The sequence below is a fragment of the Dermochelys coriacea genome, chromosome 13 (assembly GCF_009764565.3).
Source record: "Dermochelys coriacea isolate rDerCor1 chromosome 13, rDerCor1.pri.v4, whole genome shotgun sequence".
Classification (NCBI taxonomy): Eukaryota; Metazoa; Chordata; order Testudines; family Dermochelyidae; genus Dermochelys; species Dermochelys coriacea.
The window spans coordinates 15,645,974-15,659,683 of NC_050080.1; the positions used below are offsets into that span (position 1 = coordinate 15,645,974).

The window sequence follows — 13,710 nt, forward strand, 5'->3', positions numbered from 1 at the left end:
TCCCACTAACCTCAGTGTTGCAGGATCACATCCTGTGTCATCACTTCGGGTTATTGCATATTGGCAACTTTAGACCTTCAGCTTTAATATCCTCTGCTTGTCTTAACCCATTTGAATGGGGCAGTTATGTACGTGTGTTCCATTGCCAACTTTATTTTTTTTTATTTTAACATCATCTGGCTGGCTTAGACACAGTGTAGTGGTCGTGTGTTATTGGACATTAGTAAGTCCTTCAGGACTGAGTAATATATATTGTCAATGGCAGGATTGCCGCAGGGAATAACACACGAAGGCCATTTGTTTCACATTACGTGGCCAAGTAGAAAAACTGATCCATTTTACAGTGACGTTATGACTGAGTAACTTTCTTCAGTTAACCCACTGCCCTTCCCTCTGGTGTTCATTTACATGAACCTCTGAACCACAAAGCTCAGCAGTCTATCTGACCTGTGACCTTTCTTGTATTTAGGTGGCCCTGGTACCAGTGGACTGAAAGTGTAGGCTTACACTGGTTGGCAGAGATCAATCCTCCATGCAACTGAGGACCCTGGTGGTCAATACTAACTAAACTCACATCCTCCAGATCTTTCCATTCACTTATGAAGTAACGTATGGGAATCATCGTTAGGGTATTGCTTTTCATGTTTCTTTTCATCTTCATGTAAACTCTTGCAAAACCCTGACTGAATATGCAAGTATAATCGGTTTTATATCTGCAATGTTGTTCTTTATGGGAGAATGTTACATTATCTCAGATACCAGAAACTGAAATATTTTTATACGTTGAAGTACTGTCCTTCCATCCCCCTGGAACTGATAAAAAGTGTATTTTCTTTCAGCACAAACTCCAAAGGCCTGTGGCAGTCCCTTAGCCCATAGACAGTAGGAAAATAATTGTAGCCACTGTTGAAAGTAACAACAAAAAGCACAAACTCCAATTCAAGAATCACCAGTAAATAGATGCAGATTTACCCCTCTACTACAGCTAAATCAGGAGTTTAATGACTCGTAACATATCACTACAATATAGTATAAGGGCTACTGAAAGTCAAATATATATTTTAGAGGTACTTTCTGGTTTGCTTCTCATTTTAAGAAGTAAACTGTCAAATAAGCATGCTGGGATTAGATGTTTAACAATGTATATTAAACTGTAAAATAAAGCAAGAATGGGGCAATAATTAACAAATTACTAGTTGATTTCCTCTCTGTTCTGTGCTCGATAGCTATTATGATAAGCATTTTTTCTGGAACAGAGGTTGCCTTGAACTACTTGGTGCATGGGGTTTCCCAGAGGAATTAGGGTAATCAGTGGTATTTGTGCATAATTATCTATGTCTTTTATGACAGTAACTGCATATGCTAATTAGATAGCACTTACCTATACATTTGCACACTTATTCTTATATTTTGGTCCTATCCACTAATACAGTGGAGACCAGATTTTCAAAAACCTGATTCAGAAAAAAGGCTAGTGCTAGAAACAGTGAAATATGATTGTAATTTTTTTCTGTTTCTCTCCCTCTTAGGCTGTTAACTGTAATATTTTCCTTGATGCTTGTTACCTACTCACAAACTGGATGAACCCATATTTAAACCTTTCCAAAACATTCTTAGCTCTCTATCGAAGTGCAGCAGTATATTATTTATTTTTGTTTTGGTAGTGCCTGGGACCAACCAAGATAGCCCCACTGTTATCCTCAATAGCCTTGAAAGGAACTATCCCCCCCATTTCACAGATGAGAAAGCTGACACAGAGTTGAAGGACCTCCCCAAGGTTTCAGCAGAGTAGATTTACAGATGGGCTAAATTCTAATAATTTTCACTCTCAACGACTATGTTCAGCTAGTGGACCTCCCCATTCTTTAAATGAATAGTGACTGAGGGGTCTGCACTGCTAAACAGATGTATTTTTACTAACGCACATGAGCTGTCTTGGGGTTTAAAAACACAGTGAAGACCAGGCACTTCAGTTTTACCTCCAGATAGCTCATGCATGTTAGGTTGTATTGTTTTTGGTTTTTAACCTCTGGTGACTAAATGCATGTGGAGCTATCTGGAGGTTAAAAAAAAAACAACACCATACCTCGGCGGTAGTATAGTGCTGACCTCATCTAGTTTACATTATGGTAAAACTACAGCATTGTCTTCACTCTGTTTTTACCCTAAGATAGTTCATGTGAACTTAGTTATCTTGTAATTAAAAATGTACCTTTTTAGCAGCAAAGACATGGCCTAGAAAGGGCCTTGTACCTCTCTACTATTATTACAGGTTAGAATATAGACAAATCTTACTTGTATTTGTAGGCATCTTCAATATGAGATTCTGCTATACAGTAACGTTAAGTTTATTCCATTGTCTCATGCTTTATAGTTTGTTATAGCACCACAAGAGTGAGATGCTTTTGCAGACATGAAGGGGCAAGAAGAAATTACAGTCTAACAGATAATGTAAAGTGTAATGACGCGGAGGGATGGTATACAACAAAAACTAAGTGATTGATTGGCGAAAGCTTAGCATGCATCTGATTCCCTAATTTTGTTGACATACAGATTAAGATATAATGTGAACACATCACGTGTCAATAAGCTAGCTATGATGAGGAGCTAGGCAGTGTTGACATAAAAGATTTATACAGCACCATTAATATATTAATATCACGACCCATCTCATTTGTGGCATTTCAGACCTTGGTTCAGATTCAGTGTTCTTATTCTGGGGCCTGACCCTGGCACCTTTTTGGGGGTGGAGTGAGGGAAACAAGAGAATTTTATGGCAGGCTAGCTTTAAAAAACAAACCCCTGTATTTGGAATTGCTCCATGTTTTGGAACAATAGATAAGTCCTAGGGGGAAATGGACTAGTGGTCAGAGTGCAAGTGAGGTAATCAGAAGTACATGATAAATACAGGGAATCTAGGAAAACAGCTGGATATCCTCGAGGATACAGTTCATGAACTTTTGTTCCAACAAGTGTCTGATATAGACCTAGTTGGGACAATGCGTTCACCAAATGCTCATAGGAAAACATAGCGAGTGCTGTGTTCCTTTTCATCAGCTGGATTATTTCTGTAGTGGAAAATGGTGTAGACTAAACAGGTGGGTTGGCACCATCCGACTGGTCTATATGAGACCTAGAGATTTGACAAAACGTGGAAAAATTTCAACAAAATCTCTCCCTCTCCCCAATTTTTTACTAGTTTTGTTCCATTGCAGTAACAGCAAGTGGTTAACAGTCACTAACTTGAATTTCATCAAGGTTTTCATTTACCATCCTGCAAAGAGAGGGTGTCCCTGAAACATTCTGAACTTTTTCTTTATCTTCACTGAAAAGGAGAGCTTTAGTGAGCTTCCTTTTTTCCTTCCTCTCTGACAATCTGACTATCACTTAGGGTGGCATTGGACCTCACAGGCCAGGATTCTCAATTCCATCCTAGTTTCTAAGGTAACTATAAGCCACAACTCTCCCTATCTAATTACAAATATTTCTAATATACAGTGCATATTAGGTATGATCCCTCTGAAGACAATGGCACAATTCTCATTCACTGCATTTGGGAACGTTATCAGGCCTAAAATCTTGAGGTGTCTACATATATTACGCTGTTGTGGTGTCAGGGTGGAGGCCTTGGCCCCTCTCCGATGGGCTTTGTGAAAACCTGTTTCCTTCAATGTTGTGTGGCTGAACCAACCAAATGAGCTCTGTCTCTGTTTTAGAACTGAAGCAGATTTGAATAGCAGGTGCTAACTGGATGGGTATCACCACATACGTGGTTTCTGCATGCTCTGAAGTCTTGTCTTCTAACAACAGTTTTCATTCCTTTTGTATGAAAAAACTTTTTTTGCTTAACAGTTACTAGTTATCAAGTAAAATTTTACATATTTATACCAGTGCAGGTATCAAATATTATTTTTTACCTACAAGCCACCAAATACATTGGGTGCAACTGAACCAGTTATTTCATCAATATTCTAAAATAGTGTCTTAACTGTTGGTAAGAGTCGTGTGTGGGGAAAAATAGCTTATTGAGTAGATAAGTGTATAAAATAATTCACAGTTGGAAAAACAATTCTAAAATCTCTTCCTTGAAGCTGTAAACTTCTGTAAGACTTCAGAAAAATATCTGAATAAGATATACAGCTAATTTCCTCCTGTCCTACTTGTCCTTATAGATTTTAGCACCAGAAGGGACCAATATGGCCATCTAGTCTGATCTCCTGTGTAATACTGGCCATAGAATTTCATCCAAGGATTCGTACACAGATCCAAAAAAATATGTGGTTGAACTTCTTCTCAGAGATGCCTTGCTTTCCCTTGTGGTCCTGCCTGCTCTGTTCTCTGTAAAGAGTCTCTTTGTATTATTACTATGATAACGTTTTAAACTTCTTTAGCAGATGAGGACTAAGGTGGCAGTGTATGTTCGCAAGTAGCAGATGTTTGCCTCATTTAAGACAGTTTGGCAATATTTGCTTGTTACACATGATCAACTGTCATTGTCTGGTGGTTTATTATTCCAGTCTAAGAAGTCTTGTTATAAGAACGCAGCCACCCTCTTTACAGCATGTTTACTTGTTATCTTCATGTTAAGAAAAGGGTTACGTTTAAAAAGATATTTGTTGTTGATCACCAACATTTTCCAGTCTGTTTTTTTTTTTGCCACACGTGGAACTGAAAGAGCCCTTTGAACCATGGCCAGAATCAGACCACGATGGAAAAGATGAAGCTCTAAACAATAAACTGGCAAATCTCTCGGTAGATTTATAGTGTGATCTTACCATAATATGAGAACGTGATAACCTCCTGTTGAACTCTGCAAGCGGGAAAGACTAATGCAAGGAGATAGTTGATACAATATTTATATTGGACAAAATTTATAAACTATCTTAAGCCAATTCAATAGCACAGGAAAGTAGAGTCTTTATTCAGTTTCCTACAGAGATGTTGTTAAACACTTTTTCTTAATCAAATAATTTAATCCATAAATCTTTTGCCAGTGCCAGAAAACTTAATTTTTTTAAAACTAAGCATGTTCTGGGTTTTCTTGGTGACCTGTAAAACTTGAATTCTGAGATGTATGAACTGTGCATATTGATACAGAGTCAACGCCATCGATCAAAACATAGTTTGTAATGCACCTGTAAGAACCACCACATATTCCTGGTAAAGGTCTCAAAAAGACTAAGCAACAACATTCAAACACAAGCAGCTAAAGCTAGGCACTTTATTCTCAGTGCAGGGATCTGAATAAAAAGGTGTCTTGATAATCAGAGATATTGAGTATTCACATCTCCCATGAAGTTCCTCAGCAAAGGAATCCATTTCCTCCTTCCACTCCCATTTTAATTCTTTTTCTTCCATGCTGTCCCCTGTGTGTGGAAAGTACCCTCGCCAACACCAGTGTGCCAGGCCCTCGCCCATTTCTCAGTCCCAGTTCCTCCTCTTCCCCACATCACTAACCCCCATCAGTAAATGTCTTTTCTGCCCTAGTGAATTGTCAGAGGGGGAAATGGGGAGGAGGAAGAGATTAAAAAACAGAACACAATACAAAACACCCCAGTTGCCCATTTCCTCTGGGTCTTCTAGTGCATCCCTTGCAGGGTTTTTATTTTTATATAGTGTCAGCCATATCGCCATTTAACTAGTTTCTGTAGTGGTTAGAATATCAAGGTAATTTTGCATCATCTAATGTAAATTGGAGAGAGTACATTGCAAACATTGCATTTTTTTTCCTATTCCTGTCTTCTTTGGAAGTATTTTGTTTTCTTTATTCACTGATGTTTCTTCATCTTTTGTTCTATACTTTTTTTTTTTTCCTCCATCCACCGATACTGTCTTGGTTTACAGTACAAGTTCTCCTTGCACATTGTTTGATCTCCCTTGCAGAGTTTGCCAGTGTTTCCATTAGCTCACCATACTAATAACTGTGACCTCCTTAGACATTTGCCTGCTCAGAAAGGATTATGAATTTGTAACAGTTTAAATACGCTTTGCTTGCAATCTACAAATTAGTCACATCAGGTGAGGCAGGCAGTTGCCTAACCCCCGGTGGCAGGCCTGAGTTTTAATTGTACTTATATATACAGCATAATTATAATACAGGGAGCCGTTAAGATTGATTTTACTCAATTAAATTGCATTTATTTGTTACGTAATTTTCCCCTGTTAAGTGTAAACATCAAAGTTGATTTCCAGGATGAAAACAAATGCACCATGTGTCATGGTACGCTAGACAATTAATGATTAGAGTTAGGAAGAGGATGACTATTTTCCATATAGAATAGTGTGATACAACCCACCCTTGGTTTGAGCAGGTATCACTTGTTATTGACCAAGAAGTTGATAATCCTTGCATGAAGTATCTTGCTGCCTGCTGTAGATAATTGAACGCATAATCTTTTACATTTTCTTTCCTCTCTCAGGATGAGTCAACGGGAGAAATCACTTTTTACATGAAGGGAGCCGACGTAGTCATGGCTGGCATCGTGCAGTACAATGACTGGCTAGAGGAAGAGGTACAAAGTAGTCTCACTTTCTTAGGCGTTAGAATATTTACTTCTTCAGGCAGGTGCTGCTTATTCCATGGCGACACGTCACTAAGCCCGTCTGATATTATGTTGGTGGAGCAGGCTGAGGTAGCTGTTAAAATGTATGCAGGAAAAAAGATTGTTTGGTTTAGCATTTTGGTTGGATTAACCTGTAGCCAGAGATACAGATACAGTATTAGTCAATTTAAGGAAACCATGTGGTGAATTCAACCCATTTAGTCCAGGATAACTCTGGTAAACAAATAGACGTGTCCAGGTTTCTTGTTCTTCGTCTGATAATTCCTCTTTCTCACAAGATTTATCTTGGGTAATTGGGCCTGATCCTGCACTTGGCTTTATTTTAAACTGCTGGGTCTGTTTACTTTTTGGAAACCAAGAATTGCATTTTGATTTATAGTCTTTCTGAATCTCCCCGCTTAAACCCATTCCATCGTATTGCTGATAATGGTGAACAGTCTCCACAATAGCAGATATAAATGGTTCATTTTCTATTTGAATACATAGGAATATTGTAGTGTCTCTTTAAAAAGTTTGTGAACAAAAGATACAGTGCTTATTGAACCAGTGGGCTTGCATCCCTTCTTACTTTGGTATATATTCAAGTAACTGAAGCCAATGGAGTTGCTTATGCCAGTTTTGACACTGCTGTGAGAGAAGCATCGTTCCAGATCAGTTGTACAGCCTACAAATAGAATTTGAGATCTCCTCTTCCCTGGTTAATTTATCATGTTGTTTATCTGATGCTGTGTATTCAACTGGGTTGTTTGACTGGAACAATATTTTTGTTAGCATCATATCTACTGTTACAATCTCTGAATCAGTTAAGTTGCGATTTGGGTGATCATTTACAATATGACATTTCTTTCCAGTGTTGGTAACATGGCTAGGGAAGGCCTGAGGGTTCTTGTTGTAGCGAAGAAGTCCCTGACTGAGGAGCAGTATCAAGACTTTGAAGTAAGTTTGTATTTTTATAATTACGTAAGTGATGCCACAGAGTTATGATTATAGCATCTGCTTTCATCTCCCCACTCGTTATGTCATAATCACCATCATGTTGCTCTTGTAATCAGCTGGAGGTGTCTACTGAGTGGAGTACAAGCAGTCCTCCTCCCTCGGCCATTGCTTCTGCCATCTCCACAAGTTCCCATTCTAGTGATTGATTCCACAGGAGTTGGAGCCAGAAATCCTGCCCGTGGACTTCTGTTGTTGCTATTTTACTTCTGCCAATATTCAGTGCTGTGTAGCCATGTTTAAATTACTGAAAAAGCCTGCTTTGACATTTTGAATCTTCAATTTTGTATCCTGACATTTGCAAAACGAGAGAGTCAAAGAATACTGTGTACTTTCAGGTGTTTTGGAAATGGGGGCTCCAGTTGCTTGTGTATGGGACTCCGGCAGATTGATTTGTCTATTTACCACAATCTGGTCTAATGAGCCAAATTTCAAGATCCACCTCTGAAATAGCACTTGCAAACTTTGTGTATACTGAACAATTATTTGTGAGCACAGATTAGATAACTGCATCTAACTGGCAGATTTGCATAAGGGTACCAGGAAAGATTTGTTTAGCCTCATTTGTCTTTTGCACTGTAGGGTTAATGTTAACCAGTCATTACAGAGGACACCCTTGAAGTGGACTTAGCCTATGGCCTTGGGAGGCCTGAGTTGTGTCTTGTGTTTAATCCTGTTTATTCCACAGACACACAAACACTCAGTTTGAATTACAGTGACTGGGTTTTTGTCTTGTGCTATTCTCAGGCACGCTATGTTCAGGCAAAGCTAAGTGTGCACGATCGCTCGCTGAAGGTAGCCACTGTGATTGAGAGCCTGGAAATGGAGATGGAGTTGCTGTGTCTGACTGGAGTGGAGGATCAGCTGCAGGCAGATGTCAGACCTACTCTGGAGGACCCTGAGAAATGCTGGCATTAAGGTTTGGCTAACCTAGAAATGGAATGCAGAACCTCAGTCTAACTGACAGTGCAATTGATGATAATGGCCAGACAGTTGCGGGAAGACTCTCTGGAATGTAACATTTGGAGTAAATGAGTCTGTCTGATAATAAACCCCCATAAAATTGTGATCTCCATTGAGTGTGACTGTTGCAATAGGTGAGCAGCAGTGATAAGTGAAAAATTCTTTTTCCATTGGCTGTAGAATAAGACACTAGCAACAAAGAAACTCTATTCAGTATATATGGTTCAGTCCAGAAACAACCTTATTATCTAATGTTGGTCTGCTCTGTGATTAATGGAAGTGCAACAGGACATGAAAATGATGACCCATGTGCTCTGATTCAATGATTATATCATGTTATCATCTAATAGCTAGCTAATATTTTGTACAGCGCTTTGACTATATAAAGCACTGTAAGTGCTGAGTACTAGCTGAGCACCTTAAAATGTGTCACCATCGCCCAAAACTTTTTTAATATACGAAGAAACCAAATATGCAGACAGAATAGTATATATGAAAGGTAAGTATAAGAGTCAGTCAAGCTAGTCTTGTAAGTGGCTGCTGTAAAGTTAGCTCGGCTTATTTTCCTTTCTCTTCTGGCACCCAAATTATAATGTGCAAGTTTTTGAGCACTGAGGTGAACCACACAAGTATGAATTTTTATGCCTTGATATATAGCCACCAGAGGGCGTCTGAACCAAAAGAATAATGAACAAGGATTTTTTTTATGCCTTCTAGCTTTATATATCTCCACAACTTGTGCACCTACAGAATTAGCCATACATAGATGGGCAAAGCCAGGGATGATTATGGTTTGACTCTGCCTTTCCCCAAAATCTTGTTAGTCAAGTTCTAGGTTTACAAAATCAGGGTGGTCTGGAACTAGCACTCAGAATTGGGGGTGAAGTGTTGGATAAAAGGTTACCCTATTTCAAACAGTAAATAGACAAAACCACACTTTGTATTGCAGACTCAAAACTAGGCTGTTTCAGATCCAGTACCCAGTTTACCTGAACTCACAAAGTTGTTGTTGTTGTTGTGTTTTTGTGGGGGGGGAGGTCCTCAATAAACAGTTTTAGCTTTGATGCCATCTCTAATATCAACATAACTTTGCACATGTCAGTGAGTAGGTCAAACAAACAGAATGCAGTTCCCGTAGTTTCCATAGCAATATTTGATTTTTATTAGTTAAGTCTTGACTGTTTGGTCCAAAAATGTTTGTTTTTGTTTTTAACTTGGCTAAAGTCACTGCCTTCACACTGAATGGATAGCCCTGTTAGTGACTGCATACATATTGCTGCAATTTAGATGTTCTGTGGCTCATGTTCTTTGGGATTCTGCATGTCAGTAGAGAATCAAGACTGAAGGCAGTTTTGTATTCATTCTGGAGCTATCTGTTTTCTTTATTTTCTTTATTATACTACCTTGTTAATTAAAATAAGTGTCCTATCTGGTTTTTTAGCTTATTAAACTCCTTTTAGTGAATGAAACAAACAAGTGGATCCTTGTTTGATCTGCTCCAACAGGGGAAGGTCTAGAGGGAATTAAAAGCACCAGGTAAAGAATAGCCAAAACCCCAAATATTAATACTGTTGAGAAAATTCCCTTCCAGATTATAGCAAATATCGGTCAGCACCGCTGACTGCTTTCTAGTGTCCTCGTTTAATGACTAAATTATTTTCATATACACTGTCTTCATTTTCCTTTCATTAGGGCAACAGAACAGCTTTCATCCAAGGAAAGATTAAAAAGACTCGGACTGTTAAGCCTAGAAAAGAGACCACTAAGGGGGAATGATAGAGATCTATAAAGTCATGGTGTGGAGAGAGGGAAGTGTTGTTTACTCCTTCACACAATGCAAGAACCATGGGTCACACAATAAAATTAATAGGCAGCAGGTTTCAAACAAACTGTAAGGAAGTACTTCTTCACACAACTCATGGTCAGCTATGAAACTCCTTGCCAGTGGATGTTGTGGGGGTCAAAAAAGAACTGGATAAGTTCATGGAGGATAGGTCTATCAATGGCTATTAGCCAAGAGGGTCAGGGATGCAACCTCATGCTGTGGATGTCCCTAAACCCTCTCCCTGCCAGAAGCTGGGACTGGACAGCAGAGGATGAATCACTCTTCTGTTCGGTCCCTCTGAAGCAGCTGGCACTGGCCACTGTTGGAAGACAGGATAGTGGGGTAGATGGACCATAGGTATGATCCAGTGTGGCCATTCTTATGTTTAGTTTGTTCCACACACACAAGGGTGGTGAGCTAACTGCAGTTGCATCATCTATATTTCAGGCAGGGCCATGCAAGCTCTATTTGCAGCTGGGGCTAAAGATTTCTGTATAAAACTTGCTGAGGATGGGGGATACATTCAAAGGGTCTGCCTCTTCAATTTGTGTTTTGTGTTTTATCAGTGAAGTCTTGAAATGCCAGGTGGAAAAATGTGCACATTTCTTAACCCACTGTATACTGAAGCATATTTCAAACCCTCAATTCTTCTGTGAGTAGGGGAATTCCCTGCCCTTTTTAAATAGGATTCTGTATAGAGGAATTTGTTGAACACACACACGTCTGTTGTAAATATGGTCTATTGCATGCATGAAAGCCCAGAGTTCCTAGAAGTTCCCTGTAAACATAGTGTGTGTTAGGTTTTGTGTTATTGGGGATATAAAAATATTTTTGAATTTCAGGTGTGGATGCTGACAGGGGATAAGCTAGAAACAGCTACTTGTACAGCAAAAATGCTCATTTGGTGACCAGAACCCAGGACATTCATATATTCAGATTGGTGAGTAGTGTACACTTATTCCCTGTGGGTGAAATTCACCCCTTTCTGGACTTGGTTAAGAATTAAGTGGGGATCAGAAGGAATAGAATACCCCAATCTATAGGCAGGCTATTGTGCATTACTTCCATGGTGCTTCCTCCAGCCTGTGGCCTGGAATAATTGCTACTGCTCTGCACTCCTACAAGGGTGGTTCCTGGCCACTGATTTAGCATAAGCAGGATACACATCTATTTCAGATCTCCTCAAGTCTGATCCTCCAAAGTCCTATCAAAGTCAGTGGCAAAGCTCCCATTGACTTCAGTAGTGCTAGATTGACCCTCTGTGTTACTCTGTTTGGAGCTAGCATTGGAGCCCCTGCAGCATACAAGAGTAAAGTGTCTTCCTGCCTTCCATGCAGGACTGTTCTGCCACACTGCCATGGTGGTTTGGCATCATGGAGGGCCTTGAGTGGGCACTATGCCAATAGATCACCTCAATCCCATAAGCAAAGATAATAGTGAAATTGGGCAGGTCACTGATGATTTTTGAGGTTCCAGGAGGACAGTGTAATAACTAAGTAATTTCTCTTCATGGTTCCAAAAATACTCAGAGGGTATCCCTTAGTCCAGTGGTTCTTAACCTTTACTGCAGCGTGCACCTCTTTGGTTCTCAAAATATGTTCTCGCACCCCTTACCAAAAATCGTTGAAGTAGGTCAGTTCTTTAAACCTAGATATATTTTTCTGTTTTGTATATTATAGTAATCATTAAAATGTATAATTTTAATAAATACATAAGTTTGATGAAACAAAGTAGTTGTATTTACGTGCCTGTGCTTAATTTTTGTTTTCCATGATTTACCTTCTAAAAAAATCTGGCATGTCTCACACCCCCAGAAAGGGCATCAGTCCCCAGACTGTTGCCTCACCACATGACCACTTCAGGAGTCATGTAACCCTAAAACCAGCAATACCTTGGACCGTTTATTTCAGCCCTCATGAGCAAAGGCCCTTGTATAACTGTGCTGTTAATTTCTGCGGACATTAATAAGAAACTAGGGTTGGTTTTCCAAAGTCTCGGCAAAAAATGATATGATGCATATTTCATAAGATGATTGTTTAATTTCTGTTCTTTCAAATACAGTTTTAGGCCCAAATCTTCAAGATTCTTGTACATATTCAAACCCCACTCCCTGACAAGGGAATAAGAGTTGAGGTTTGCACACACAAAGAGGGCAATAGGGATGGGGATATAAACCCCAATTTACACATACACACACACACATACACGAAACTTGAAAATGTGGACCTTAATTTCATCCCGTTTGTTGGTTCTCTTTTTAGTCAGAAGTATGTCTGATAACCTGATTGATTTGTCAGTGTCCTGGAGTATGTGTTCAGGGTTGTATTAATTTATTTTGTTCTTGCCAATCACATACTTTCTCAGCTGCTGTGCTTATTTCCAGGTGACTAACCGTGGAGAAGCTCATTTGGAGCTGAATGCGTTCCGTCGGAAACATGACTGTGCGCTTGTGATTTCTGGTGACTCGCTAGAGGTAAGCTTCAAACTCTTATGACAGCTGCATAGGAGTCCCAAGGGTATTGTGTGTGTGATTTGGTTTAGGGAAATATATGCAGTATAATCATCTCTGAAACTTCCGTCTCCTGTAAAACAGGTGTGTCTGAAATACTATGAGTACGAGTTTATGGAGTTGGCTTGCCAATGTCCAGCTGTGGTATGCTGCCGATGTGCCCCCCACACAGAAGGCCCAGATTGTGCGCTTGCTTCAGGAAAGAACTGGCAAACTGACCTGCGCTGTAGGTGAGGAATGCAAGAGAAACTCTAACTTATGGTATCGCTATCCATTGCAATCTCATTTTTATATTCACTTTTCTTTTAATTAATTTTTAACACATTGAAGAGAAACGGATTCAGCTCTTCTCAAAACAGGAGGGAAAAACATACAAGTCTGCTTTCCTTTAGTTAAAAGTTAATAGATCATATTTAGTATTAATTTATTTTTTCCTGAATATACAGTACACTATTTTTGTTTCCTGATTTAAGTGCTCAGCAAAGAAAAAACAAGGGCCTTTGTCCTCTTGCTTTTTATTGCATAAACAAGCCTGAAAGATTATTTTATTGTTATTATTTAATTCTGCTTTTTTTACGTATACTAGAAATTAAGGTCAAACCTATAAAATGTATCACTTAAGAAACATGGCTGAAAAATGATGAGTGGAACAGATATGCAGATATTCAAATGAGTTAAAAATAAGTTTGGTTTTTGCTTTTAAGATGCAAAATCGTTGCTCTTTGGGATTTCTCTTTGGCACTACATATAAGACCAGCACTCTAAACAGAACGAGGCAAATAGTGAACTTTTTTGTGACCTATTCAGCAAAATAAATAACAAATTTTAAAACACTGTATTCACAAACCCATTATCCA

The 13,710-nt window shown here is 39.1% G+C and overlaps 1 protein-coding gene across 1 annotated transcript in view; it reads left to right on the forward strand.

The window, feature by feature from the left end:
* ATP9A (ATPase phospholipid transporting 9A (putative)) overlaps positions 1–13,710 on the forward strand; it is an 84,395-nt gene that overhangs the window by 56,593 nt on the left and 14,092 nt on the right. The window contains 11 exon segments of the mRNA XM_038370170.2: positions 470–606; positions 608–629; positions 6,420–6,512; positions 7,416–7,499; positions 8,304–8,450; positions 8,452–8,475; positions 11,187–11,229; positions 11,232–11,284; positions 12,728–12,817; positions 12,938–13,015; positions 13,017–13,089. Of these exon segments, the coding sequence (XP_038226098.1) occupies positions 470–606; positions 608–629; positions 6,420–6,512; positions 7,416–7,499; positions 8,304–8,450; positions 8,452–8,475; positions 11,187–11,229; positions 11,232–11,284; positions 12,728–12,817; positions 12,938–13,015; positions 13,017–13,089 (844 nt within the window).